Consider the following 27,583-nt stretch of genomic DNA (forward strand, 5'->3'; position numbering starts at 1 on the left):
AGGTGTCCTGGCAACGTGGGACCCCCTCGTCTGGGAGGGGCCCAGGCGTCCGGGAGGGGCCCAGGTGTCCTGGCAACGTGGGACCCCCTCGTCCGGGAGGGGCCCCGGGGGCCAGGAGGGGCCCAGGCGTCCGGGAGGGGCCCAGGTGTCCTGGCAACGTGGGACCCCCTCGTCCGGGAGGGGCCCCGGGGGCCAGGAGGGGCCCAGGTGTCCTGGCAACGTGGGACCCCCTCGTCTGGGAGGGGCCCAGGCGTCCGGGAGGGGCCCAGGCGTCCGGGAGGGGCCCAGGTGTCCTGGCAACGTGGGACCCCCCTCATCTGGGAGGGGCCCCGGGGGCCGGGAGGGGCCCAGGCATCCAGGAGGGGCCCAGGCGTCCGGGAGGGATGAGAACCAGGTGTCCGGGGTGGGAGGGGAGCAAGGGGCCCAGGTGTCCGGGTGTCCCCCACTCCCCCCCCCCCGGGGATGCCTGGGTCCCCTGCTGTCTCTGGGGGGGGGAAGGGGGGCCCAGGCGTCCGGGCGCTGCCCCTCCCCCGTGCCGCAATGTAGGTCAGCGCCGGCCGAGCCCCCCGGCCGCACCGGCTCCTCGCACGGCGGCTTCGCACGAGGGCCTCGCCGGGCGCCCACGTGTGCCCGTGCGAGGGCCAGCGGGGCCGGGGGGACCCTCGTGCACACGTGTGACACACGGGAGGCACGCGCAGAGCACGCGCCCCCCCCCCCCGGGCACGCACACGCGTGGTGCACGCGCACATGCACGCCCGTGCCGACCCGCACGCCTGTGCACACACACAGACACGTGTGCACGCTCGCACACGCCTGTGCACACACACAGACGGGCGTGCACGCCCTGACACACGTGTGCACGCTCACACACGCCTGTGCACACACACAGACGGGCGTGCACGCCCCGACACATGTGCACGCTCACACACGCCTGTGCACACACCCCGTCGCGACACGGCAGCTCCAAGGGGGACGAGGGGGGCAGGACTGGGCCCAAATGCACCCAAAACGCCCCAAATTGCCCTGAATCCACCCAAATTGCTCCAAATCCACCTGAAATGCTCCAAATCCACTTGAAATGCCCCAAATCCACCCAAAACACCCTGAATCCACCTGAAATGCCCCGAATTCACCCGAATCGCCCCGAATCGCCCCGAGTGCAGCACAAGCTCCTCCAGCCCATCACAAACCCCCAAATGCAGCAAAATCCCCCCGAAACGCCCCGAATCCGGTGCAGACGCCCGATTCCAGCACAAACGGCTCCGATCTGCCCCAAAGTCCCCAAATCCTGCAAATCGCCCCCAAACCCGGCACAACCCCCCCCCCAAGCTGCCCTGAGTGCCTCCAACCCAGCGCAGGCGCCAGGGAGAGGCCGGGGCCTCGCACGGGGACGGGGCTGTGCACGAGGGCTGGTGCAATGCACGAGGGCTGGTGCAGGTGCACGAGGGCTGGTGCAACGCACGGGGACGGGGCTGTGCACGGGGACGGGGCTGTGCACGGGGACGGGGCTGTGCACGAGGGCTGGTGCAATGCACGAGGGCTGGTGCAACGCACGGGGACGCGGCTGTGCACGGGGACGCGGCGGGGGAGGGAAGGCCGTGGGGAGGAGAGGGGAGACCGGGGGGAGGGGGGGGTGGACGCAGGGGGCTGGGGAGGGGCTCCGTGAGGAGGAGGAGGAGGAGGGAGGAAGGCCAGGGGCCTCTGGGGCCCTTGGGGGTCCCTGGGGGGCTCAGGAAGGAAGAGGAGGGAGGAGGAAGGCTGTGATCCCTGGGGGGGGGCATGAGGCGGAGGAGGAGGAGGAGGGCTGGGTCTGGGAGTCCCCATGGGGAGGATGAGGATGATGAAGGCCGGGTCTGGGGGTCCCCATGAGGAGGAGGAAGATGAAGGCTGGGTTTCGGGCCCCCCACGAGGAGGAGGAGGAGGATGCTGAAGGCCGGGTCTGGGAGTCCCTGCAATGAGGGGGAGGAAGGCAGGGTCCCTGCGAGGAGGAGGAGGAGGATGAAGGCCAGGTCTTGGGATCCCCATGAGGATGAGGATGATGAAGGCAGGGTCTGGGGGTTCCCATGAGGAGGAAGGACAAGCCTGGGGGGTCCCTGCGAGGAGGATGAGGAGGATGAAGGGGGCCAGGGATCCCCATGAGGAGGAGGATGAAGGCCGGGTCTGGGGGGTCCCTGTGAGGAGGAAGAGGAGGAGGAAGGCATGGTCTGGGGGGGGGTGTCCCTATGAGGATGAGGAGGACGAAGGCAGGCTCTGGGGGTCCCCATAAGGATGAAGGCCGGGTCTGGGAGGCCCTGAGAGCATGAGGAAGATGAAGGCAGGGTCTTGGGGTGCCCATGGGGAAGAGGAGGATGAAGGATGGGTCTGGGGGTCCCCATGAGGATAAAGGCAGGGTCTGGGGGTCCCTGTGAGGAGGAAGAGGAGGAGGAGGCTGAAGGCAGGGTGTGGGGACCCCCAGGAGGATGACGATGAGGAAGGCAGGGTCTGGGGGTCCCCGTGAGGATGAAGAGGATGAGGAGGGTGAAGGCAGGGCCTGGGAACCCTGTGACGATGATGAGGATGAGGGCAGGGTCTGGGGATCCCTGCGAGGAGGGAGGAAGGCCAAGTCCAAGGGGGTCCCCACGAGGATGATGCAGGCAGGGCCTGGGGGTCCCTGTGAGGAGGAAGAGGAGGAGGCTGAAGGCTGGGTCTTGGGCCCCCCATGAGGAAGAGGAGGAAAGCAGGGTCTGGGGGGGTCGCCGTGAGGAGGAGGATGATGAAGGCTGGGTCCGGGGGTCCCTGGGAGAATGAGAATGATGAAGACAGGGTCCAGGGGGCCCCATGAGGAGGAAGGCCAGGTCCAGGGCTCCCTATGAAGAAGAGGAGGATGAAGGCAGGGTCTGAGAATCCCCATAAGGATGAAGGCCAGGTCTGGGGCTCCCCATGAGGAAGAGGAGGAGGAAGGCTTGGTCCAGGGGTTCCCATGAAGAAGAGGAGGAGGAAGGCTGGGTCTGGGGCTCCCCATGAGGAAGAGGAGGAGGAAGGCTGGGTCCAAGGGGATCCCCATAAGGATGGAGGCTGGGTCTGGGGCTCCCCATGAGGAAGAGGAGGAGGAAGGTCAGGTCCGAGGGGATCCCCATAAGGATGGAGGCTGGGTCTGGGGCTCCCCATGAGGAAGAGGAGGAGGAAGGTCAGGTCCAGGGCTCCCTGCGAGGAGGAGGAGGAGGAGGAAGGCTGGGTCTGGGGCTCTCCGCAAGGAGGAGAAGGAGGAGGAGGAGGAGGAGGAGGAGGAAAGCTGGGTCCAGGGGTCCCCATAGGGATGACGGCCGGGTCCGGGGGGCTCCCCGCGAGGAGGAGGAGGAGGAGGAAGGCCGGGTCCAGGGGGTCCCCATAGGGATGAAGGCCGGGTCCAGGGCTCCCTGCGAGGAGGAGGAGGAGGAGGAGGAGGAGGAGGAGGAAGGCCGGGTCCGGGGGTCCCCGTGAGGAGGAGGAGGAGGAAGGCTGGGTCCAGGGGTCCCCATAGGGATGACGGCCGGGTCCGGGGGGCTCCCCGCGAGGAGGAGGAGGAGGAGGAAGGCCGGGTCCAGGGGGTCCCCATAGGGATGAAGGCCGGGTCCAGGGCTCCCTGCGAGGAGGAGGAGGAGGAGGAGGAGGAGGAGGAGGAAGGCCAGGTCTGGGGGTTCCCCGCGAGGAGGAGGAGGAAGAGGGCCGGGTCTGGGGGCTCCCCATGAGGAAGAGGAGGAGGAGGAGGAGGAAGGCTGGGTCTAGGGGGTCCCTGCAAGGAGGAGGAGGGGGAAGGCCGGGTCTGGGGGCTCCCCATGAGGAAGAGGAGGAGGAGGAGGAGGAAGGCTGGGTCTGGGGACCCCCCATGAGGAGGAGGAGGAGGAAGGCCGGGTCTGGGGGCTCCCCATGAGGAAGAGGAGGAGGAGGAGGAGGAGGGAGGTCAAGTCCAGGGCTCCCCGCGAGGAGGAGGAGGAGGAGGAGGAGGAGGAAGGCCGGGTCCAGGGGGATCCCTGTAGGGATGAAGGCCGGGTCCAGGGGGTCCCCATAGGGATGAAGACCGGATCCAGGGCTCCCCGCAAGGAGGAGAAGGAGGAAGGCTGGGTCTGGGGGCTCCCCATGAGGAAGAGGAGGAGGAGGAGGAAGGTCAGGTCCAGGGCTCCCCGCGAGAAGGAGGAGGAGGAGGAGGAGGAGGAAGCTCCAGTCCAGGGCTCCCGGCGAGGAGGAGGAGGAGGAGGAGGAGGAGGAAGGCCGGGTCCAGTGGGATCCCTGTAGGGATGAAGGCCGGGTCCAGGGGGTCCCCATAGGGATGAAGACCAGATCCAGGGCTCCCCGCAAGGAGGAGAAGGAGGAAGGCTGGGTCTGGGGGCTCCCCATGAGGAAGAGGAGGAGGAGGAGGAAGGTCCAGTCCAGGGCTCCCCGCGAGAAGGAGGAGGAGGAGGAGGAGGAGGAAGCTCCAGTCCAGGGCTCCCCGCGAGGAGGAGGAGGAGGAGGAGGAGGGGGGGGGGGGACTCACCGTGGGCGCCGCGGGTGAGGAAGGGCGTGCGGTTGATGGCGATGGGCACGGTGCCGTGGCGGCTGTGGAAGTGGTGGACGTGGTGGGTGGTGGAGAGGCTGGAGGAGACGCGGGCCGGGCGCCCCGGGGCCGCCAGCACCCCCAGCGCCAGCAGCGCCAGCCCCAGCGCCCCGGGGCCCCCCATGCGCCCCCTCAGCGGCCCCCGGCCATGGGCGCGGGGGGGCCCCCGCCGCCGCCCCCCCCCGCCGCCGCGAACGGGCCGGGGACCCCCGGGAACGGGCTGGGGGGGGCGAGAGCGGGAGGGGGACCCCCAAGAAGGGCCTGGGCGGACCCGAAAACGGCCTGGGGACCCCCAAGAACGGCCCGGGGGGACCCAAAAACGGGCTGGGGACCCCCGAAAACGGGCTGGGGACCCCCAAAAATGGCCTGGGGGGGCCGAAAACGGGCTGGGGACCCCCGGGAATGGGCTAGGGGGTCCCAAAAATGGGCTGGGGACCCCGAAAAATGGTCTGGGGACCCCCGAAAATGGGCTGGGGGCCCGAAAATGGGCTAGGAGGGCCCAAAAATGGGCTGGGGGGGCCGAAAATGGGCTGGGGGGGCTGAAAACAAGCTTGGGACACCCAAAAATGGGCTGGGGGGGCTAAAAACGGGCTGGGGACCCCCGAAAATGGGCTAAGGGGGCCCGAAAATGGGCTGGAGAGGCTGAAAATGGGCTGGGAGGACCAAAAACGGGCTCAGGGGGCCCAAAAACAGGCCGGAGGGGCCCAAAAACGGGCTGGGGGGGCTGAAAAATGGGGGTGGGGGGGTGTCACCCAAAATGAGCTCAGAGCCCCCCGAAATGGGGCTGGGGGCGCCCGGAAAGGGAGCCGGGGACCCCCCCGAAAGGGGCTGGAAGCTCCCAAAAACGGGGCTGGGGGGGGCACCTGGAAACGGGCGGGGGGCACCCGAAAAGGGGTGGGGGGCACCCGAAAAGAGGGGAGGGAGAGCCCCAATCACCCCTAAAGGGGCCCAAAATCCCCCCAAATCTCCCCAAAATGGGGCCTGCAGTGCTTGAAATCCCCCCAAAATGGGGCTGGGGGAGGCCCCAGAATCCCCCAAATCCCCCCAAAATGGGGCCTGCGGTGCTCAAAAAATCCCCCAAAATGGGGCTGGGGGAGGCCCCCAAATCCCCCCAAATCCTCCCCAAATGGGGCTGGGGGGGGGCACCAAAATCCTCCCCAAATCGCCCCAAAATGGGGCCGGGGGGGCCTAAAATCCCCCTAAAACGGGGCCGGGGGGGTCCCTAAATGGCCCCGAAAGAGCCCGGGGGGGGCCCCGACCCCCCCCAAAAGCCCCGGCGCCCCCCGAGCCCCCCCAGCCGGGCGGGGGGAGCCCACCCCCCCCCCGGAGACGGTGCCGGGGGTCCCCGAATCGGCCCGAATCCCCCCAAAACGGGGAGCCCCCCCCCCGCCGGACCCGGCCCGGGGGGTCCCGGCTGCCCGGGGGGGCTCAGGGCCGCGGGCGCATGCGGGGGGCGGCCGGGGCCGGGGGGGCGGATGGAGGGATGGAGACAGGGGGGATGGAGGGATGGAGACAGGGAGGATGGAGGGATGGAGACGGGGGGATGGAGGGATGGAGGGATGGAGGATGGAGGGATGGAGGGATGGAGGGATGGAGACGGGGAGGATGGAGGGATGGAGACGGGGGGATGGAGGGATGGAGACGGGGGGATGAGGATGGAGGAAGGGGGGATGGAGACAGGAGGGATGGAGGCGGGGGATGAAGGGATGAGGATGGAGGGAAGGAGAAAGGGAGGATGGAGGTGGGGAGGGACGGAGGACGGCGGGCTGGAGGACGGGGGGATGGAGGGATGGAGAAAGGGGCGACGGAGGGAGCGGGGGGGGGGCTCAGCTAGGCTCCAGCATCCTCCGGCTGCTCCGGAGCGACGCGGGGCGGAAGATGGAGGGATGGAGGGCGGAGGGGTGCGGGGCCGGGGGGCCGGAGGGGCGCGAGGCGGCGGCAGGGAGGGAGGGAGGGAGGCCGGGGGGACGGAGGGATGCGCGACGGAGGGATGCGGGATGGAGGGATGCGGGACGGAGGGATGCGGGACGGAGGGATGCGGGATGGAGGGATGGCGGACGGAGGGATGGCGGACGGAGGGATGCGGGATGGAGGCTGGAGGGATGGAGGGATGCGGGACGCAGGATGGCGGCGGCGGGCTGGACGGACAGAGGGATGGAGGGATGGAGGGATGGATGGAGGGATGGATGGAGGGATGGACGGAGGGATGGACGGGGGGACGGAGGGCGGGCGGCTGGCCTGGCCTGTGCCGTGGGGCGCCGTGGGGCGCCGGTGCCGTGGGGCGCGGGCGCCGGGTGCTGCAGAGGCGAGGGACGGCGGGAGGAGGAGGAGGAGGAGGAGGAGGAGGGAGGGAGGGAGGGAGGAAGGCGGGGGGAGGGAGGGGGGAGGGAGCAGCAGCGGGAGGGGGAGGGGGAGGGGGAGGGCGGCCCCGGCCGGAACCCCCCCGCCGCGGCACCGACCCACGGCCGGACCCACATCCAGCCCCACATCCACCCCCAGGACCCACATCCAGCCCCACGGCACCGGCCGGACTCACAGCCGGACCCACATCCAGCCCCACATCCACCCCCAGGACTCACATCCAGCCCCACGGCACCGGCCGGACCCACGGCCGGACCCACATCCAGCCCCACATCCACCCCCAGGACCCACATCCAGCCCCACGGCACCGGCCGGACCCACAGCCGGACCCACATCCAGCCCCACGGCACCGGCCGGACCCATGGCCGGACCCACATCCAGCCCCACATCCACCCCCAGGACCCACATCCAGCCCCACGGCGGCCCCACGGCACCGGCCAGACCCACGGCCGGACCCACGGCCGGACCCACAGCATGGCTGGGACCCCTGGCTGGACCCACATCCAGCCCCACGGCACCGGCCGGACCCACATCCAGCCCTAGGACCCACATCTGGACCCATGACACTGTCCAGACCCATGGCTAGACCCACATCCAGCCCCACGGCGGCCCCACGGCACCGGCCAGACCCACGGCCGGACCCACAGCATCACTGGGACCCATAGCTAGACCCACAGCCAGCCACATGGCATGGCTGGGACCCATAACTGGACCCACAGCCAGCCCCACGGCACCAGCTGGACCCACATCCACCCCTAGGACCCACAGCTGGACCCACGGCATCGCTGCGACACACGGCCAGACCCACATCCAGCCCCACAACGGCCCCATGGCACCGGCCAGACCCACATCCAGACCCACAGCACTGGTGGGACCCACATCCAGACCCACATCCAGCCTTAGGAGCCACAGCTGGACCCATGTCCTGCCCCATGGTGGCCCCACAGCACTGGCCAGACCCACATCTGGCCCCATATCCAGCCCCAGGACCCACGGCCGGACCCATGTCCAGCCCCATGGCAGCCCCATGGCATCGGCCAGACCCACATCTGGACCCACACCCAGCCCTGGAACCCATGGCTGGACCCATGTCCAGCCCCACAGCAGCCCCACAGCACCGGCTGGACCCACATCCAGCCCTAGGACCCATGTCCAGCCCCACAGCAGCCCCACAGCACCGGCTGGACCCACATCCAGCCCTAGGACCCATGTCCAGCCCCACAGCAGCCCCACAGCACCGGCTGGACCCACATCCAGCCCTAGGACCCATGGTCAGACCCACGTCCAGCCCCATGGCAGCCCCATGGCACCGGCCAGACCCATAGCTGGCCCCACACCCAGCCCCGGGACCCACGGCCAGACCCACGGCCCCTCCCAGACCCGTGTCCAGCCCCACACTGGCTCCTAGACCCACATCCCGCCCCACGGCACCGGCCAGACCCACGGCAGCTCCAGGACCCCCACATGGCCCCACGGCATTGCCAGGCCCCATGTCCAGCCCCATAGCAGCCCTGGGACCCACATCCAGCCCCATGGCACCTCTGGGACCCACGTCCAGCCCCACAGCGTCACCCAGCCCCACAAGGAGCCCCACAGCATTGCCCGGCCCCACGGCAGCCCTGGCACCCACGTCCAGCCCCACGGCATCGTCCAGCCCCACGTCCAGCCCCACGGCAGCCCTGGGAGCCCCGTCCAGCCCCACGGCGGCCGCAGGACCCACACCCGGCCCCACAGCAGCCCCGGGACCCCCATCCAGCCCCACAGCGTCGCCCCGGGGCGGCACCTGGCCCCACGGCACCCCAAGTGCTGGGGGCAGGGGGGGGGGGCAGTTCCCGGACGCCTGGGCCCCCTGGGGGGGTGGGGGGCGCTGGGTCACGGTTCCTTATATGTCCTCGTGCCACATGCGTGTGCAATGTCTGTGCGAGGGGCATGGGGGCACACGCACTTGTGCAAGGGACACAGGGGACACACACACTCGTGCGAGGGGCACAGGAGCACACGCACTCGTGCAAGGGACACGGAGACACACGCACTCGTGCAAGGGACACACGTGCCCATGTGCGGGCCACAGGGGCACACGTGCCCGTGCAAGGGACATGGGGGATCACGCACTTGTGCAAGGGGCACACGTGCCCGTGCGAGGGACATAGGGGCACCCGCACTCGTGCAAGAGTCATGGGACCACCTGCACTTGTGCGAGGGGCACGGGGACACATGCACTCGTGCGAGGGGCACAGGAGCATCCGCACCCGTGCAAGGACCACAGGAGCACCCGCACCTGTGTGAGGGGCACGCGCCCGTGCGAGGGGCACGGGGACACGACACCCGTGCGAGGGGCACAGGGACACCCCCACCCGTGCGAGGGGCACGGGGACACGACACCCGTGCGAGGGGCACGCGCCCGTGCGAGGGGCGCGCGGGCGGCACTCACGGTCGCTGCAGCCGGGGCCGCCGTACGAGGTCATGGTGCAGTCGCACGCGTAGCCGTCCCACTGCTGCAGGCAGACGCCCTGGTTGGCGCACGACTCCTCCGTGCACGTGGTGCTGGGGCCTGCGGGCGCCGGCGTCAGGGGGGGCCCCGGCCCCGGCCTGCCCCCCCCCCCGTGCCCCCCGCGCCGTCACGCACTCCCGTGAGCCCCCGTGCGCCCTCGTGAGCCTCTGTGCACCCCCATGCAGCCTCGTGAGTCCTTGTACACCCCCGTGAGCCCCCGTGCGCCCTCGTGAGGCCTCGTGAGTCCTTGTGCACCCCCGTGAGCCCCCGTGCACACTCGTGAGCCCTTGTGCACCCCCGTGAGCCCCCATGCACACTTGTGAGTCCTTGTACACCCTTGTGAGCCCTCGTGCACCCCATAAGCCCCCATGAGCCCTCGTGCACCCTCGTGCACCAGTGTGAGCCCCCATGAGCCCTCGTGCACCCTCGTGCACCCTTGTGAGTCCTTGTACACCCCCGTGCACCCTCGTGAGCCCTCGTGCACCCTTGTGAGTCCTTGTACACCCCCGTGCACCCTCGTGAGCCCTCGTGCACCCTTGTGAGTCCTTGTACACTCCCGTGCAACCTCATGCACCCCTGTGAGCCCTTGTGCACCCCCATGAACCCCTGTGCAACCCTGTGCACCCTCGTGAGCCCTCGTGCACCCTCGTGAGCCCCCGTGAGCCCTTGTGCACCCCCGTGTACCCTCGTGCACCCGCGTGAGCCCTCGTGCACCCGCGTGAGCCTCTGTGCACCCCCATGGAGCCCCATGCAGCCTTGTGAGCCCTCGTGCACCCCCATGAGCCCCCATGCACTCTTGTGAGTCCTTGTGCACCCCCATGTACCCTCGTGCACCCCTGTGAGCCCTCATGCACCCCCGTAAGCCCCCGTGTACGCTCATGCACCCCCGTGAGCCCTTGTGCACCGTCGTGAGCCCTTGTGCACCCCTGTGAGCTCCTCTGTATCCTCACAAGCCCTCGTGCACCCCCGTGAGCCCTTGTGCACCCCCGAGTCCCCAAGCACAGTTGTGTGAACCCTCGTGCACCCGTGAACCCCCATGCACCCTCGTGCACCCCTGTGAGCCCCTGTGTACCCTCGTGAGCCCTCGTGCACCCTCGTGAGCCCTCGTGCACCCCCGTGAGCCCTCGTGCACCCCCGAGTCCCCAAGCACAGTTGTGTGAACCCTCGTGCACCCGCGAACCCCCATGCACCCTCGTGCACCCTCGTGAGCCCTCGTGCACCCCCGTGAGCCCCCATGCACCCTCGTGCACCCTCATGCACCCCCGTGAGCCCTCGTGCACCCTGGACGTCCCGCACACCCTGAGCACCCTGTGCCCCCCATGCCCCCCCCGTGCCCCCCACCCTGGTGCCCCCATGCCCCCCCCGGTGCCCCCCCCGGTGCCCCCCCCCGCACTCACTGCTGCAGCCGCGCTCGACGCGCCCCCCCCGGTGCAGGGCCTCCCCCCGGTGCCCCCCCCCGGTGCCCCCCGTGCCCCCCCGGTGCCCCCCCCGGTGCCCCCCGTGCCCCCCCGGTGCCCCCCCCGCACTCACTGCTGCAGCCGCGCTCGACGCGCCCCCCCCGGTGCAGGGCCTCCCCCAGCAGGTCGGGCAGGCGCCCGTTGAGGTCGAGCGAGGCCAGGCAGCCCTGGAAGCCGCCGCGCGACGCCACCAGCCGCGGCAGCCGCCCCAGCAGCCCCCGGCTCACGCCCCCCACGTACAGCTCCCCTGTGGGGCACGCGGGCACCGTCAGCCCCATGGCACCCCACGGCGCCCCATTGCACCCCCCGAGCCCCACGGCACCCCCCTGCATCCCCCCCCTGCACCCCCAGGGCAGCCACCCCAGCAGCCCCCGGCTCACGCCCCCCACGTACAGCTCCCCTGCGGGACCCCCAACAACGTCAGCCCCACACCGCGCCCCATGGCGCCCCGCTGTGCCCTGCTGTGCCCTGCTGCACCCCCCCGCTGCACCCCCCAGGGCACCCCATTGCACACCCACCCTGGGTGCCCCCCCATGCATGCACCCCCTGTGCCCCCCCCGTGGGTTCCCCCCCATGGGTGCCCCCCCCACCCATGGGTGCCCCCCCCCCGCGGTGCCCCCCCCCCGCGGTGTCCCCACCCCCCGCGCACCCTTGAGGTCGAGGGTGCGGGCGCCGGGGCCGTGCTGGGTGACGGGGCGCCGCCCCCCCCCACCCATGGGTGCCCCCCCCGCGCACCCTTGAGGTCGAGGGTGCGGGCGCCGGGGCCGTGCTGGGTGACGGGGCGCCCGTCCACGCGCAGCCCGTGCAGGCCGCCCCCCTCGCGGGCCACCGCCACCTCGTGCCAGCGCCCGTCGTGCAGCGGCTGCTCCGAGTTGCCCTTCATCAGCGACGGCCCGTCCCCCAGGTCGAACACGTAGTGGATGTACCTGCGGAAGGGGGCGGGGCTAGGAGAGGGGGCGGGGCCTCCCTGGGGGCGGGGCTAGGATGGGGGCGGGGCCGGGGTAGGGGGTTGGGGGGTGGGGTTGGCCCAGGCCCGTCCCCCAGGTCGAACACGTAGTGGATGTACCTGCGGGGGGGGCGGGGCTTCCCTGGGGGCGGGGCCAGGCCATGGGGGCGGGGCTATCCCCGGGGGCGGGGCTGGCCCAGGCCTGTCGCCCAGGTCAAACACATACTGGATGTACCAGCGGGGGGCGGGGCCAGGACGGGGGTGGGGCCAGGACATGGGGGCGGGGCTGGGCCCGGGGCAGGGGTGGGGCTGTGGGAGCAAAGCCCAACCCAAAGGGGCGGGGCCTCTGCTGCTGGGGGCGGGGCCTCTCCTGCTGGGGGCGGGGCTGACAACAATGGACAGGGCGGGGCCTAAAGCACAGGGGTGGGGTCCACCCTGCAGGGGAGGGGCGGGGCGGGGCAGGGCGGGGCTGGGTGCAAAGGGGCGGGGTCTGTGCCAGGGGGAGGGGCCTGCTGCAGAGGGGTGGGGTCCGTGTGAGGGGGCGGGGCCTGGTGCAGAGGGGCGTGGCCTAAGGCTGGGGGAGGGGCTGCAAGGGGCGGGGCCCCGGGGAGGGCAGGACGTCCCCAGGATCCCAGGGCGTCCCCAAGGTCCCCCCTGTCCCCAGCCCAGCCCCGAGGTCCCTGTGGCCACCCCCGAGGTCCCCAAGGTCCCCAGCCCACCCCTGAGGTCCCCAAGGTCCCCTGCCCATCCCTGGGGTCCCCCCAAGGTCCCCCGCCCACCCCCGCGGTCCCCGTGGTCCCCAGCCACCCCTGGGGCGCCCGGCGATGCCTGAGGTCCCCTGGCCATCCCTGAGGTCCCCAAGGTCCCCTGCCCATCCCTGAGGTCCCCATGGTCCTTGGGCCATCCCCGAGGTCCCTGAGGTCCCCTGGCCACCCCTGAGGTCCCCAAGGTCCCTGTGGCCATCCCCGCGGTCCCCGTGGTCCTTGGGCCATCCCTGCGGTCCCCGAGGTCCCCCACCCACCCCCAAGGTCCCCGAGGTCCCCTGCCTATCCCTGAGGTCCCTGAGGTCCCCAAGGTCCCCTGCCCACCCCAAGGCCCCCCGGCCATCCCTGCAGTCCCCATGGTCCCCTGCCCATCCCTGAGGTCCCCAAGGTCCCCGGTCACCCCAAGGTCCCTGTGGCCACCCCTGAGGTCCCCTGTCCATCCCTGAGCTCCTGGGCCTTCCCTGAGGTCCCCAAGGTCCCCTGCCCATCCCTGAGGGCCCCGCGGTCCTTGGGCCATCCCCGAGGTCCCCTGCCCATCCCTGAGCTCCTGGGACATCCCTGAGGTCCCCATGGTCCTTGGGCCATCCCCGAGGTCCCCAAGGTCCCCTGCCCATCCCTGAGGTCCCCAAGGTCCCTGTGGCCATCCCTGAGGTCCCCGTGGTCCTTGGGCCATCCCTGCGGTCCCCGAGGTCCCCCACCCACCCCCGAGGTCCCCGAGGTCCCCTGCCCATCCCTGCGGTCCCCGAGGTCCCCCACCCACCCCCAAGGTCCCTGAGGTCCCCTTGCCACCCCCGCGGTCCCTGATGTCCCCGCGGCCCCCCCGCGCCCGCCCCGCGCCGCGCCCCGCTGACCCCTTGACGAGCTCGACGACGAGGAAGTCGCCGCCGTCGCCGCCGCTGAAGAGGATGAGGCCGTCGGGGGCGGCGGCGCGGAACTGGAAGAAGAGGTGGAGGGCGGCGGCGGGCGGCAGCCCCGGCAGGGCCACGTAGGAGCCGCGGCCGCCGAAGGCCACGGGGGAGGCGCGGACGGGCCGGCGGCCCGGGCGGGCGGTGAGCTGGCAGGCGCCGAGCTCGCCGCGGGCGCAGAGGTCGAGGTAGGGCAGCCCGTTGAAGAGCAGCCCGGCCAGGTGGCCCAGGAAGGCGGGCGGCGGCGCCGGCAGGAAGCGGCGCTCCGTGGCCAGGCCCGTCTCCAGGCTGTGCAGCTCCAGGCGGCTCGGCGGCCCCGGCAGCTGCCCTGCGCGGGGCGGGCGCCGCGGATGCCACGGGGCTGCGGGGCTGAGGCGCCCCGCCCGGCACCCCCTGCGCCCCCGCACCCGCGGCCCTGCAGCTGCATGCGGCCCTGCGTCTGCAGCCCTGCGTCTGCACCCCTGCATCTGCGGCCCTGCATCCCTGTGTCTGCACCCCTGCATCTGCATCCCTGCATCCCTGCGTCTGCAGCCCTGCGTCTGCAGCCCTGCGTCTGCACCCCTGCATCCCTGCGTCTGCACCCCTGCGTCTGCACCCGCATCCCTGCGTCTGCACCCCTGCATCCCTGCATCTGCACCCGCATCCCTGCACCCACGGCCCTGCATCCCTGCGTCTGCATCCCTGCACTTGCATCTGCACCCGCATCCCTGCATCTGCACCCCTGCACCCCCAGCCCTGCATCCCTGCAGCTGCATCCCTGCACCCCCGGCCCTGCATCCCTGCAGCTGCAGCCCTGCATCTGCACCCCTGCATCCCTGCAGCTGCATCCCTGTGTCTCCATCCCTGCATCCCTGCAGCTGCATCCCTGTGTCTCCATCCCTGCATCTGCATCCCTGCACCCGCATCCCTGCATCCCTGCGTCTGCATCCCTGCACTTGCATCTGCACCCGCATCCCTGCAGCTGCATCCCTGCATCCCTGCACCCACATCTGCACCCACATCCCTGCAGCTGCAGCCCTGCAGCCCTGCGTCTGCATCCCTGCGTCTGCACCCGCACCTGCACCTGCATCCCTGCATCTGCACCCCTGCGTCTGCATCCCTGCACCCCCAGCCCTGCATCCCTGCAGATGCATCCCTGCATCCCTGCGTCTGCACCCACATCTGCACCCGCATCCCTGCATCTGCACCCCTGCACCCGCGGCCCTGCATCCCTGCAGCTGCATCCCTGCATCTGCATCCCTGCATCCCTGCAGCTGCACCCACGACCCTGCATCCCTGCGCCCGCATCTGCACCCGCGTCCCTGCAGCTGAACCTCTGCACCTGCATCTGCAGCCGCATCCTCACCCGCAGCCCTGCACCCGCGGCCCTGCAGCCCTGCACCCACATCTGCACCCGCATCCCTGCACCTGCACCCACATCTGCATCTGCACCCCTGCACCTGCACCCACATCCCTGTGTCCCGGCATCTGCACCCGCAGCCCTGCACCCAGCACCCAGCACCCACCCCTGACCAAGTCCCGCCGTCCCCGTGTCCCCGTGCACCCATGTCCCCATGCACCCGTGTCCCGTGTGCACCCGCATCCCGTGGGCACCCCTGTCCCTGTGCGCCCGTGTCCCGCCGTCCCCACGTCCCATGCGCATCCGCATCCCTGTGCCGTGTCCCCGTGCACCCACGTGCACCCGTGTCCTGGGGCCCCCGTGTCCCCGTGCACCCGCGTCCCCGTGCACCCGTGTCCCCCCCCCCCGCGTGTCCCCATGTCCCCGGGCCGGCACCTTCCACGGTGACGTTGTCAACGGAGAGCTGGAGGCTGCGGCCGCGCCGCGTCACCCGCACCGTGTGCCACTCGTTGTCGTCCAGCCGCTGCCCCGCGAACAGCGTCTCGGGGCCCTTGCCTGCGGGGCGGCCGTCACCGGGGCGTCGGGGCGCGCACGGCACGCGCACGGCACGCGCACGCCACGCACACGGCACGCACACGGCACGCACACGCCGCGCACACGCCTGCAACACGGCACGAGGGCTGCAGACACCCTGCACGCCCATGCACGCCTGCAACACGGCACGCACACGGCACGCACACGGCACGCACACGCCTGCAACACGCACGCAGGCTGCAGACACCCTGCACGCCCATGCACGCCTGCAACACGGCATGCACACGCCTGCGACATGGCACACACGCCTGCGACACGGCACGCACACGCCTGCGACATGGCACACACACGCCTGCGATACTGCACACACGCCTGCGACACGGCACGCACATGCCTGCAACACGGCACACACGCCTGCGACACGGCACACGCACACGGCTGCAAACCCCGTGCAAGCAAACCCCTCCGAAGCCGTGCACACGCACACACGTGTGCACACACAGCACACATGCACGCTCACGCCCATGCACACGCCTGCGGCACGTGTGTCCTGGCAGCTGCCGGTGCCGCCGCACACGCCAAGGACCCGGCTCGGGGCTGGGGGGGGCCCGGCGCCGGGGGGGGGGGCGGGTGCACACGTGTGCGTGTGCGTGTGCGTGTGTGTGCGTGTCCCTGCCCCCCCCCTCCACCCCCCCGGGGCCCCTCCGAGGTGGGGGTGGGGGCGCCCGGACGCCTGGGCCCCTGGGGGGGGGGGCAGGGGGAAACGGGGGCCAGCCCAGCTCGCACGAGGCTCCCTTGCACGAGACCCCCCCTTGCACCCGTGTCCCCGCACACGCGTGTCCCGTGTCCCCCCAGGCGTGTGCACGCCCAGGACACGCCAAGCCCTGGTGGCACCCCTGACGCACGCGTGTCCAGGGGCCCAGGCGTCCGGGAGGGGGGTGAGGTGCCTGGGATGGGGGTGGGGGTCCCCCAAGGCAGCGAGGGGGCCCAGGCGTCCGGGAGGGGGGTCAGACACCGGGGGGAGGGAGGGAGGGAAGGAAGAAGGGAGGGACAGAGGGAGGGACACGGCGGGACGGCAGGGGGACGGATGGAGGGAGGGACGGGGGGACGGAGGGAGGGATGGGGGGACGGATGGGGGGATGGATGGAGGGATGTTGGGGTGGATGGAGGGAGGGAGGGAGGGACGGACAGGGGGACAGACGGGACAGATGGATGGGGGGATGGACGGATGGAGGGATGGATGGACGGACAGACAGATGCATGGATGGGGGGCTGGACAGACGGCTGGGGGGACAGACGGACGGATGGATGGACAGACGGATGGACAGATGGATGGACAGATGGACGGTGGGATGGACAGACGGATGGATGGACAGACGGACGGATGGATGGACAGACGGCTGGGGGGATGGATGGATGGACAGACGGCTGGGGGGACAGACGGCCGGATGGCCGGGGGCCGGGGGACTTACTGGGGCGGCAGCCCGTCCGCTCACAGTCTGGGGAGAGAAGAGAGCAGCTTCAGAGCCGGCACCGCCACCGCCACCGCCCCGGGGACGACCGCCGCGAGGGGCCACCGCCACCAAGTGCCACCACCGCCACCAAGTGCCACCAAGTGCCACCACCCCACGCGCGGGGGCCTTTGGGGCCGGGCAGCACCGGGCGCGGGAGCAGCTCGCGGCGGCTCCGGCACTTGGTGGTGACAGCGGCGGCGGCGGGGGGGTCCCGGCCCCGGCCCCCTCGCCCAGCCCAGCCCGGGGATCCGGGGGGATCCGGGGGGATCTGGGGGGATCCGGGGGGATCTGGGGATCCGGGCTGGGCCCGCGGCGGTCGTCAACCGCATCGGGGTGGAGAGGGAAACGCGCCGGGACCCCGGGGGATCCCCGAAGCCACGGGGGGATCCCTGAACCCGGGGGGATCCCTGAACCCAGAGGGATCCACATCCCATGGGGGGATCCCTGAATCCACGGGGGGATCCCTGAACCCGGGGGGGGATCCACATCCCATGGGGGGATCCCTGAATCCACGGGGGGATCCCTGAACCCCCGAGGGATCCACATCCCATGGGGGGATCCCTGATCCCATGGGAGGATCCGTGATCCCTGGGGGGGGATCCCAAAACCTGGACGGTCCCTGATCCCATGGAGGGATCCCTGACCCCAGGGGTGTCCCCAATCCACGGGGGATCCCTGATCCCATGGAGGGATCCCTGACCCCAGGGGTGTCCCCAGTCCAGGGGGGATCCCCAATTCCGTGGAGGAATCCCTGATCCCCTGGGGGGGGTCCCCGGCCCTGGGGGTCCCGGCCGCATGTCCCAGCTGGCAGAGGCCGAGGCCACAAAGGCTCCAAAACTGGGGACGGAGGAGGAGGAGGAGGAGGGAGGGGAGGAAGGAGGGAGCAGGGCAGCCTCGGGGCCCCTCGTGCACCCGCATTGCACGGGGCGTGAGTGTGTTTGCACACACATATTGCACGGGACACAGGGGTGTTTGCACACCTGCTTTGCACGAGGCTCGGGGCATTTGCACCCCCCGTTGCACAGGACACGGGGGTGCTTGCACACCCACTTTGCACAGGGTCTGGGGGTGTTTGCACACCTGCTTTGCACAAGGCTCAGGGCATTTGCACCCCCCGTTGCAGGGGACACGGGGGTGCTTGCACACCCACTTCGCACAGGGTCTGGGGGTGTTTGCACACTGGGTTGCACGAGGCTCGGGGCATTTGCACGCCCCGTTGCAGGGGACACGGGGGTGCTTGCACACCCACTTTGCACAGGGTCTGGGGGTGCCGCAGCCCCGCGCGGCGGGGGGCCGGGGGGGCTCACCCAGGTGCACGGTGAGCTTGAGGCGGCCGCCGTCGAGCTCCAGGCGCAGGGTGTCGGCGGAGCGGCGCGAGGCCGTGGCCAGCAGCAGCCCGTAGGCGCGCGGCGACATGAAGCGCAGCGCCACGTCCTCGGCCTCCGTCTGCGCCGGCCCCACCACCGCGACCTTCAGGTAGGCGCTGCCGTCGTAGCTCAGCACCACCGCCTCTGCGGGGCCCAGCGTCACCCGCGGCCCCGGCGCCCGGGGGGCCCAGGCGGCCGGCAGAGACCCCGGGGGGCCCAGGCGTCCGGGAGAGTCCCGGGGGGCCCAGGCATCTGGGAGAGACCTCAGGGGGCCCAGGCGTCCGGGAGAGTCCCAGGCGTCTGGGAGAGACCCCAGGGGGCCCAGGCGTCCGGGAGAGTCCCAGGGGGCCCAGGCGTCCGGGAGAGCCCAGGCGTCTGGGAGAGACCCCAGGGGGCCCAGGCGTCCAGGAGAGCCCAGGTGGCCGGGAGAGACCCCGGGGGGCCCAGGCGTCCGGGAGAGCCCAGGTGTCCGGGAGAGTCCCAGGGGGCCCAGGCGTCCGGGAGAGCCCAGGTGGCCGGGAGAGACCCCGGGGGGCCCAGGCGTCCGGGAGAGCCCAGGTGGCCGGGAGAGACCCCGGGGGGCCCAGGCGTCCGGGAGAGCCCAGGTGTCCGGGAGAGTCCCAGGGGGCCCAGGCGTCCGGGAGAGCCCAGGTGTCCGGGAGAGACCCCGGGGGGCCCAGGCGTCCGGGAGAGCCCAGGTGTCCGGGAGAGCCCCGGGGGGCCCAGGCGTCCGGGAGAGCCCAGGGCCCAGGCGTCCCCACCCTGCCCCAGGGGGCCCAGGCGTCCGGGTGCTACAGGGGCCCAGGTGTCCCCCCCCGCCCTGAAGGGCCCCAGCATCCAGGCCCACCTACCTTGCAGTGGGGGTCCAGGCGTCCGGGTGCCCCCATCCCCAGGGGGCCCATGCGTTCCCCCCCCCCCGGGGCCCAGGCGTCCCCCCACCTGTCTCGCAGCGGGGGCCCAGGCATCCCCCCCCCAAAGGGGCCCAGGCGTCCCCCCCCCCTCGAAGGGGCCCAGGCATCCCTCCACCTGTCTCGCAGCGGGGGCCCAGGCGTCCCCCCGCCCCAGCGGCCCAGGTGTCCGGGTCCCCCACCACCACCCCCAGCTCCCCGCGCCCCCCACCTGTCTCGCAGCGGGGGCCCAGGCGTCCCCCCCAAAGGGGCCCAGGCGTTCCCCCCCCCAAAGGGGCCCAGGCGTCCCCCCCCCCCAAAGGGGCCCAGGCGTTCCCCCCCCAAAGGGGCCCAGGCGTCCCCCCCACCCCAAAGGGGCCCAGGCATTCCCCCCCCCTCAAAGGGGCCCAGGCGTCCCCGCCCCTCGAAGGGGCCCAGGCGTCCCCCACCTGTCTCGCAGCGGGGGCCCAGGTGTCCGGGTCCCCCCCCCGGGGCCCAGGCGTCCCCCCACCTGTCTCGCAGCGGGGGCCCAGGTAGCCGGGTCCCCCCCCCAGGGGCCCAGGCGTCCCCCCACCTGTCTCGCAGCGGGGGCCCAGGTAGCCGGTGGCCAGGCAGTCGCAGACGAAGCGGTTCCAGCCCTCGCGGCAGAGGCCGCCGTGGCGGCAGGGGCCGGCGGCGCAGTGCCGGGGGGGCTGCCGGGGGCAGGCGGGGGCCACGCCGGGGGCGGCCTGGGCGGCCGCCAGCGCCCGCACGTCGCGGCTGCGCCCGTCCACGAAGAGGTCGCGCAGGCAGCCCACGTAGCCGTAGCGCAGCGCCGCCGTCCACACCTCCGGCGGCGGGGGGGGGCCCGGGCGCCCCGCCGGCAGCCCCCCCACGAAGAGCTCCGCGCCCACGTCCAGGACCTCGCGCTCGCCGCCCGCCAGGAACGGGGTGCTGCGGCTGTTCACCGACACCGAGCCTGCCGGGGCGCACGCGTCACCCGCCGCCGCCGCCGCCCCACGGCCACGCGTGGGGTGCAGGGGGTGCACGGGGATGTGTGGGGTGCACGGGGATGTGTGGGGTGCACGGGGATGCATGGGGTGCATGGGGATGTGTGGGGTGCACGGGGATGCGTGGGGTGCACGGGGATGCGTGGGGTGCACGGGGAGGCGTGGGGTGCACGGGGATGCAGGGGGTGCAGGGGGATGTGTGGGGTGCACGGGGATGTGTGGGGTGCAGGGGGATGTGTGGGGTGCACAGGGATGTGTGGGGTGCACGGGGATGTGTGGGGTGCACGGGGATGCATGGGGTGCATGGGGATGCGCAGGGTGCACGGGGATGTGTGGGGTGCACGGGGATGTGTGGGGTGCACGGGGACGCGTGGGGTGCATGGGGATGCGCAGGGTGCAGGGGGATGTGTGGGGTGCAGGGGGATGTGTGGGGTGCACGGGGATGCGTGGGGTGCACAGGGATGTGTGGGGTGCACGGGGATGCGTGGGGTGCACGGGGATGCGCAGGGTGCACGGGGATGTGTGGGGTGCATGGGGATGTGTGGGGTGCACGGGGATGTGTGGGGTGCACGGGGACGTGCGGGGTGCACGGGGATGTGCAGGGTGCACGGGGACGTGCAGGGTGCACGGGGATGTGTGGGGTGCACGGGGATGTGTGGGGTGCACGGGGACGTGCGGGGTGCACGGGGATGTGCGGGGTGCACGGGGATGTGTGGGGTGCACGGGGATGTGCGGGGTGCACGGGGACGCGTGGGGTGCACGGGGACGCGTGGGGTGCATGGGGATGTGTGGGGTGCACGGGGACGTGCAGGGTGCACGGGGACGCGTGGGGTGCACGGGGATGTGTGGGGTGCACGGGGATGTGCGGGGTGCATGGGAACGCATGGGGTGCAGGGGGATGTGTGGGGTGCAGGGGGATGTGTGGGGTGCACGGGGATGTGCGGGGTGCATGGGGATATGTGGGGTGCACGGGGACGCGTGGAGTGCACGGGGACGTGTGGGGTGCACGGGGACGTGCGGGGTGCACGGGGATGTGCAGGGCACACAGGGATACGGGGGGACGTGCAAGGATGGGCAGGGTTTAGCGGGGTGCAGGGACACATGGGGACGCGTGGGGACGCGTGGGGACGCGTGGGTGGCAGGGGGACACGTGGCGCTGCAGGGTGCACGGGGACACACACGCACGCGCATCCTTTGCGCCCCGTGCAAATCCTCCGTGCAAGCGACCCCTTTGCACCCCCTCCATGCATACACACCCCTTTGCACCCCCTCCGTGCACGCACCCCTTTGCACCCTGTGCACCCCCTCTGTGCACACACACTTCACACCTCGTGCAACCCCCCCGTGCAGGCACACTCTTTGCACCCCTGCATCCCCTCGGTGCACGCACACACTTCGCACCCCGTGCAAATCCTCTGTGCACGCAGCCCCTTCGCACCCTTTGCACACCCTCCGTGCATGTGCGCCCTTTGCACCCTTTGCACGCCCTCCGTGCACACACGCCCTTTGCACCCTTTGCACCCCCTCCGCGCATGTGCGCCCTTTGCACCCCCTCCATGCACACACGCCCTTTGCAGCCTTTGCACGCTTTGCACGCCCTCCATGCTCACCCCCCCTTTGCAGCCTTTGCACGCTTTGCACGCCCTCCGCGCACGCACGCCCTTTGCACCCTTTACACCCTTTGTAGACCCTCCGTGCACACACGCCATTTGCACCCTTTGCACGCCCTCTGCGCATGCACGCCCTTTGCACCCTTTGCACGCCCTCTGTGCACACGCGCCCTTTGCACCCTCTGCACGCCCTCTGCACACACGCGCCCTTTGCGCCCTTTGCACGCCCTCTGTGCATGCACACCCTTTGCACCCTTTGCACGCCCTCTGCGCACACACGCCCTTTGCACCCTTTGCATGCCCTCTGTGTACACACCCCCTTTGCACGCTTTGCACGCCCTCCGTGCACACACGCCCTTTGCACCCTTTACACCCTTTGCACGCCCTCCATGCACGCACGCCCTTTGCACCCGTTGCACCCTTTGCACGCCCTCCGCGCACGCGCACCCGTTGCACGCCCCCCGCACACGCGCAGGCGCTCACGCCCCACCACCGCCGCCGCCGCCGCCGCCCACCTTTGCGGCCGTCGCGCTGGACGTCGACGTGGCACCACTCGCCGTCGGTGACCTTGCGGGCGCTGGCCCGCACCCGCACGCCGCCCGCCCCCATGTCCAGCAGCAGGTAGAGGTGGCCGTCGAGCAGCTCCAGGGCGAAGAGGTCGGCGCGGGGGGGGCCGGGGCCGGGGGCCGGGGGCCGCCCGTGCCCGAAGAGCAGCAGCCCGTTGGGCTCGGTGGTGCGGAAGTCGAAGGAGAGGGAGCCCGAGCGCCGGGGGGGCCCGGCCGGCAGCGCCAGCACCGCGCCCGGCGCCGCGAAGCTCACGGGCTCGGGGGCGGCCACGGCCTCGCAGCCGAAGCGCAGCGCCCCGTGCAGCTGCACCCGCCCGTCGCCCTCCTGCGCCAGCCGCGACAGCTCCAGCCGCAGGTCGCTGTTCTTGTACACCACCTGCGCGGCACCGCGCGCGTCGGGACGGGGCGGCACGCGCGTGTGCAAGGCGCGGCACGCGGGGGCTGCGCGTGTGTGATGCATGGCATGCGGGGACTGCGCGTGTGCGATGCACGGCATGCGGGGGCTGCACGTGTGCAAGGCACGGCATGCAGGGGCCGCGCGTGTGCGATGCACAGGGCACACGTGCAATGCACGCGGCACACACACGTGTGCAATGCACACGGCACACACACGTGCAATGCACAGCATGTGGGGGCCGCGCGTGTGCAATGCACGGCACGTGGGGGCTACACGTGTGTGATGCACGGCATGCACACGCAGCACGTGGCACGCACGTGCGATGCACAGGGCACACGTGCAATGCACGCGGCACACACACGTGTGCAATGCACACGGCACACACACGTGCAATGCACAGCATGTGGGGGCCGCGCGTGTGCAATGCACGGCACGTGGGGGCTACGCGTGTGTGATGCACGGCATGCACACGCAGCACGTGGCACGCACGTGCGATGCACAGGGCACACGTGCAATGCACGCGGCACACACACGTGTGCAATGCACACGGCACACACACGTGCAATGCACAGCATGTGGGGGCCGCGCGTGTGCAATGCATGGCACGTGGGGGCTACGCGTGTGTGATGCACGGCATGCACACGCAGCACGTGGCACGCACGTGCGATGCACAGGGCACACGTGCAATGCACACGGCACGCACACGTGTGCGATGCACGGCATGCGGGGGCCACGCGTGTGCAATGCACAGCACATGGGGGCCACGCCTGTGCGATGCACAGCATGCACGTGCAGCACATGGCACACATGCAATGCACACGGCACACACACGTGTGCGATGCACGGCATGCGGGGGCCACGCATGTGCAAGGCACGGGACGTGGGGGCCACGCGTGTGCAATGCACAGCACGCACACGCAGCACGTGGCACACGTGCAATGCACACGGCACACACACGTGTGCAATGCACGGCACGTGGGTGCCACGTGCAGCACGCGTGTGCAATGCACAGCACACGTGGGAGCCTGGTGCGGTGCATGGGGACGCAGCACGGCACGTGTGTGCAGTGCACGTGCACGGCCCCGTGTGCCCCGTGTCCGTGTGCCCCATGCCCGTGTGCGCCCCGTGTGCCCCGTGCACCCCATGTCCTGTGCACCGTTGCACCCGTGTCCCGTGCACCCTGTGCCCCATTGCACCCCGTGTCCTGTGCCCCATTGCACCCCACAGTCCCATGCCCCCACTGCGCCCTGTGCCCCATTGCACCCCGTGTCCCGTGCCCCATTGCACCCCACAGCCCTGTGCACCCTGTGCCCCATTGCACCCTGCATCTCTGTGCACCGCTGCGCCCCACAGCCCCGTGCCCCATTGCACCCAATGCCCCGTGCCCCACTGCACCTCGTGTCCTGTGCCCCATTGCACCCTGTGCCCCATTGCACCATGTCCTGTGCCCCATTGCACCCCACAGCCCTGTGCCCCATTGCACCGCACAGTCCCATGCCCCATTGCACCCTGCATCTCTGTGCCCCATTGCACCCAATGCCCCGTGCCCCACTGCACCCTGTGTCCTGTGCCCCATTGCACCCCACGCCCTGTGCACTGCTGCGCCCCACAGCCCTGTGCCCCATTGCACCGTGCCCCATTGCACCGTGTCCTGTGCCCCACTGCACCCCACAGTCCCATGCCCCATTGCACCCTGTGCCCCATTGCACCCTGCGTCCCTGTGCACCGCTGCGCCCCACAGCCCTGTGCCCCATTGCACCCTGTGCCCCATTGCACTGTGTCCTGTGCCCCACTGCACCCCACAGTCCCATGCTCCATTGCACCCTGTGCCCCATTGCACCCTGCGTCCCTGTGCACCGCTGCGCCCCACAGCCCTGTGCCCCATTGCACCCTGTGTCCTGTGCCCCACTGCACCCCACAGCCCTGTGCCCCATTGCACCCTGTGCCCCAGTGCACCGTGTCCCCTGCACCGCTGCACCCCATTTCTCCGTGCCCCACTGCAGCCCGCGCACCGCAGCCCCCCGCGCGCCCCCCCGGTGCCCCCCCGGTGCCCCCCCGCGCTCACGTCCTTGAGGCAGCCCATGAAGTTGTTGCTGACGGGGGAGCCGGGCAGGTCGGCGGGGCTGGGGCTGCCGCCCACGTAGAAGAAGTCGTCGGAGCCGAGCGTGGTGAAGTCCTCCTGCGTGTAGCCCGTGCTGGTGAGGATGCCGTCCACCGCGATGGTCACCTGCGCCGCGCACGGGGGGGGGGGGGGGTCAGCGCGGGCGGCCCCCGCCGCCGCAGCCATTTCTGTGCCTGGCGCCGGGCGGGAAGGGGGGGCGCGGGGCGGGGGGGCCTCGCACGGGGCCGGGGCAGGAGCTGGGGCTGGTGCGAGGAGGCGCCGGGGCCTCGTGCGAGGACGTAGAGGGGCCTCGTGTGAGCGTGCACCAGGGTCGTGTGTGAGTGTGCACCAGGGCCTCGTGCAAGGATGTACTGGGGCCTCGTGTGAGCATGCACCAGGGTCGTGTGAGTGTGCACCAGGGCCTCATGCGAGGACGTAGAGGGGCCTCGTGTGAGCGTGCACCAGGGCCTCGTGCGAGGACGTAGACGGGCCTCGTGTGAGCGTGCACCAGGGCCTCGTGTGAGCGTGCACCAGGGCCTCGTGCGAGGACGTAGAGGGGCCTCGTGTGAGCGTGCACCACGGTCGTGTGTGAGTGTGCACCAGGGCCTCGTGCAAGGATGTACTGGGGCCTCGTGTGAGTGTGCACCAGGGCCTCGTGTGAGGATGTACTGGGGCCTCGTGTGAGTGTGCACCAGGGCCTCGTGCAAGGATGTACTGGGGCCTCGTGTGAGCGTGCACCAGGGCCTCGTGCGAGGACGTAGAGGGGCCTCGTGTGAGTGTGCACCAGGGCCTCGTGTGAGTGTGCACCAGGGCCTCGTGCAGGGATGTACTGGGGCCTCGTGTGAGCGTGCACCAGGGCCCCGTGCGAGGATGTAGAGGGGCCTCGTGTGAGCGCGCACCAGGGCCTCGTGTGAGCGTGCACCAGGGCCCCGTGCGAGGACGTAGAGGGGCCTCGTGTGAGTGTGCACCAGGGTCGTGTGTGAGTGTGCACCAGGGCCTCGTGCGAGGACGTAGAGGGGCCTCGTGTGAGTGTGCACCAGGGCCTCGTGTGAGTGTGCACCAGGGCCCCGTGCAAGGATGTACTGGGGCCTCGTGTGAGTGTGCACCAGGGCCTCATGCGAGGACGTAGAGGGGCCTCGTGTGAGTGTGCACCAGGGTCGTGTGTGAGTGTGCACCAGGGCCTCGTGTGAGTGTGCACCAGGGCCTCGTGCGAGGACGTAGAGGGGCCTCGTGTGAGTGTGCACCAGGGCCTCGTGTGAGTGTGCACCAGGGCCTCGTGCAAGGATGTACTGGGGCCTCGTGTGAGTGTGCACCAGGGCCTCGTGTGAGTGTGCACCAGGGCCTCGTGCAAGGATGTACTGGGGCCTCGTGTGAGTGTGCACCAGGGCCTCGTGCAAGGATGTACTGGGGCCTCGTGTGAGCGTGCACCGGGGCCTCGTGCAAGGATGTACTGGGGCCTCGTGTGAGCGTGCACCAGGGCCTCGTGTGAGGATGTACTGGGGCCTCGTGTGAGCGTGCTCCAGGGCCTCGTGTGAGCGTGCACCAGGGCCTCGTGCGAGGACGTAGAGGGGCCTCGTGTGAGTGTGCACCAGGGCCTCGTGTGAGTGTGCACCAGGGCCTTGTGCAAGGATGTACTGGGGCCTCGTGTGAGTGTGCACCAGGGCCTCGTGCGAGGACATAGAGGGGCCTCGTGTGAGCGTGCACCAGGGCCTCGTGCGAGGATGTACTGGGGCCTCGTGTGAGCGTGCACCGGGGCCTCGTGCGAGGATGTACTGGGGCCTCGTGTGAGTGTGCACCAGGGCCTCGTGTGAGTGTGCACCAGGGCCCCGTGCAAGGATGTACTGGGGCCTCGTGTGAGTGTGCACCAGGGCCTCATGCGAGGACGTAGAGGGGCCTCGTGTGAGTGTGCACCAGGGTCGTGTGTGAGTGTGCACCAGGGCCTCGTGTGAGTGTGCACCAGGGCCTCGTGCGAGGACGTAGAGGGGCCTCGTGTGAGTGTGCACCAGGGCCTCGTGTGAGTGTGCACCAGGGCCTCGTGCAAGGATGTACTGGGGCCTCGTGTGAGTGTGCACCAGGGCCTCGTGTGAGTGTGCACCAGGGCCTCGTGCAAGGATGTACTGGGGCCTCGTGTGAGTGTGCACCAGGGCCTCGTGCAAGGATGTACTGGGGCCTCGTGTGAGCGTGCACCGGGGCCTCGTGCAAGGATGTACTGGGGCCTCGTGTGAGCGTGCACCAGGGCCTCGTGCAAGGATGTACTGGGGCCTCGTGTGAGCGTGCACCAGGGCCTCGTGTGAGGATGTACTGGGGCCTCGTGTGAGCGTGCTCCAGGGCCTCGTGTGAGCGTGCACCAGGGCCTCGTGCGAGGACGTAGAGGGGCCTCGTGTGAGTGTGCACCAGGGCCTCGTGTGAGTGTGCACCAGGGCCTTGTGCAAGGATGTACTGGGGCCTCGTGTGAGTGTGCACCAGGGCCTCGTGCGAGGACGTAGAGGGGCCTCGTGTGAGTGTGCACCAGGGCCTCGTGTGAGTGTGCACCAGGGCCTTGTGCAAGGATGTACTGGGGCCTCGTGTGAGTGTGCACCAGGGCCTCGTGCGAGGACGTAGAGGGGCCTCGTGTGAGCGTGCACCAGGGCCTCGTGCGAGGATGTACTGGGGCCTCGTGTGAGCGTGCACCGGGGCCTCGTGCGAGGATGTACTGGGGCCTCGTGTGAGTGTGCACCAGGGCCTCGTGTGAGCGTGCACCAGGGCCTCGTGCGAGGACGTAGAGGGGCCTCGTGTGAGCGTGCACCAGGGCCTCGTGTGAGGA

General features: G+C 70.9%; 1 protein-coding gene across 1 annotated transcript in view; it reads right to left on the reverse strand.

Moving 5' to 3' along the window:
- Window positions 1-27,583, reverse strand: part of LOC135325311 (neurexin-2-like) — a 57,936-nt gene that overhangs the window by 15,168 nt on the left and 15,185 nt on the right. The window contains exons 7-16 of the mRNA XM_064503272.1: window positions 24,745-24,906; window positions 22,232-22,658; window positions 19,692-20,075; window positions 18,171-18,374; window positions 16,822-16,848; window positions 15,251-15,370; window positions 13,423-13,804; window positions 11,597-11,787; window positions 10,935-11,108; window positions 9,345-9,464 (exon numbers count right to left, since the gene is read on the reverse strand). Of these exons, the coding sequence (XP_064359342.1) occupies window positions 9,345-9,464; window positions 10,935-11,108; window positions 11,597-11,787; window positions 13,423-13,804; window positions 15,251-15,370; window positions 16,822-16,848; window positions 18,171-18,374; window positions 19,692-20,075; window positions 22,232-22,658; window positions 24,745-24,906 (2,191 nt within the window). The remainder of the gene's footprint in view (window positions 1-9,344; window positions 9,465-10,934; window positions 11,109-11,596; window positions 11,788-13,422; window positions 13,805-15,250; window positions 15,371-16,821; window positions 16,849-18,170; window positions 18,375-19,691; window positions 20,076-22,231; window positions 22,659-24,744; window positions 24,907-27,583) is intronic.

This window comes from Dromaius novaehollandiae, chromosome 35 (assembly GCF_036370855.1).
Source record: "Dromaius novaehollandiae isolate bDroNov1 chromosome 35, bDroNov1.hap1, whole genome shotgun sequence".
Classification (NCBI taxonomy): Eukaryota; Metazoa; Chordata; class Aves; order Casuariiformes; family Dromaiidae; genus Dromaius; species Dromaius novaehollandiae.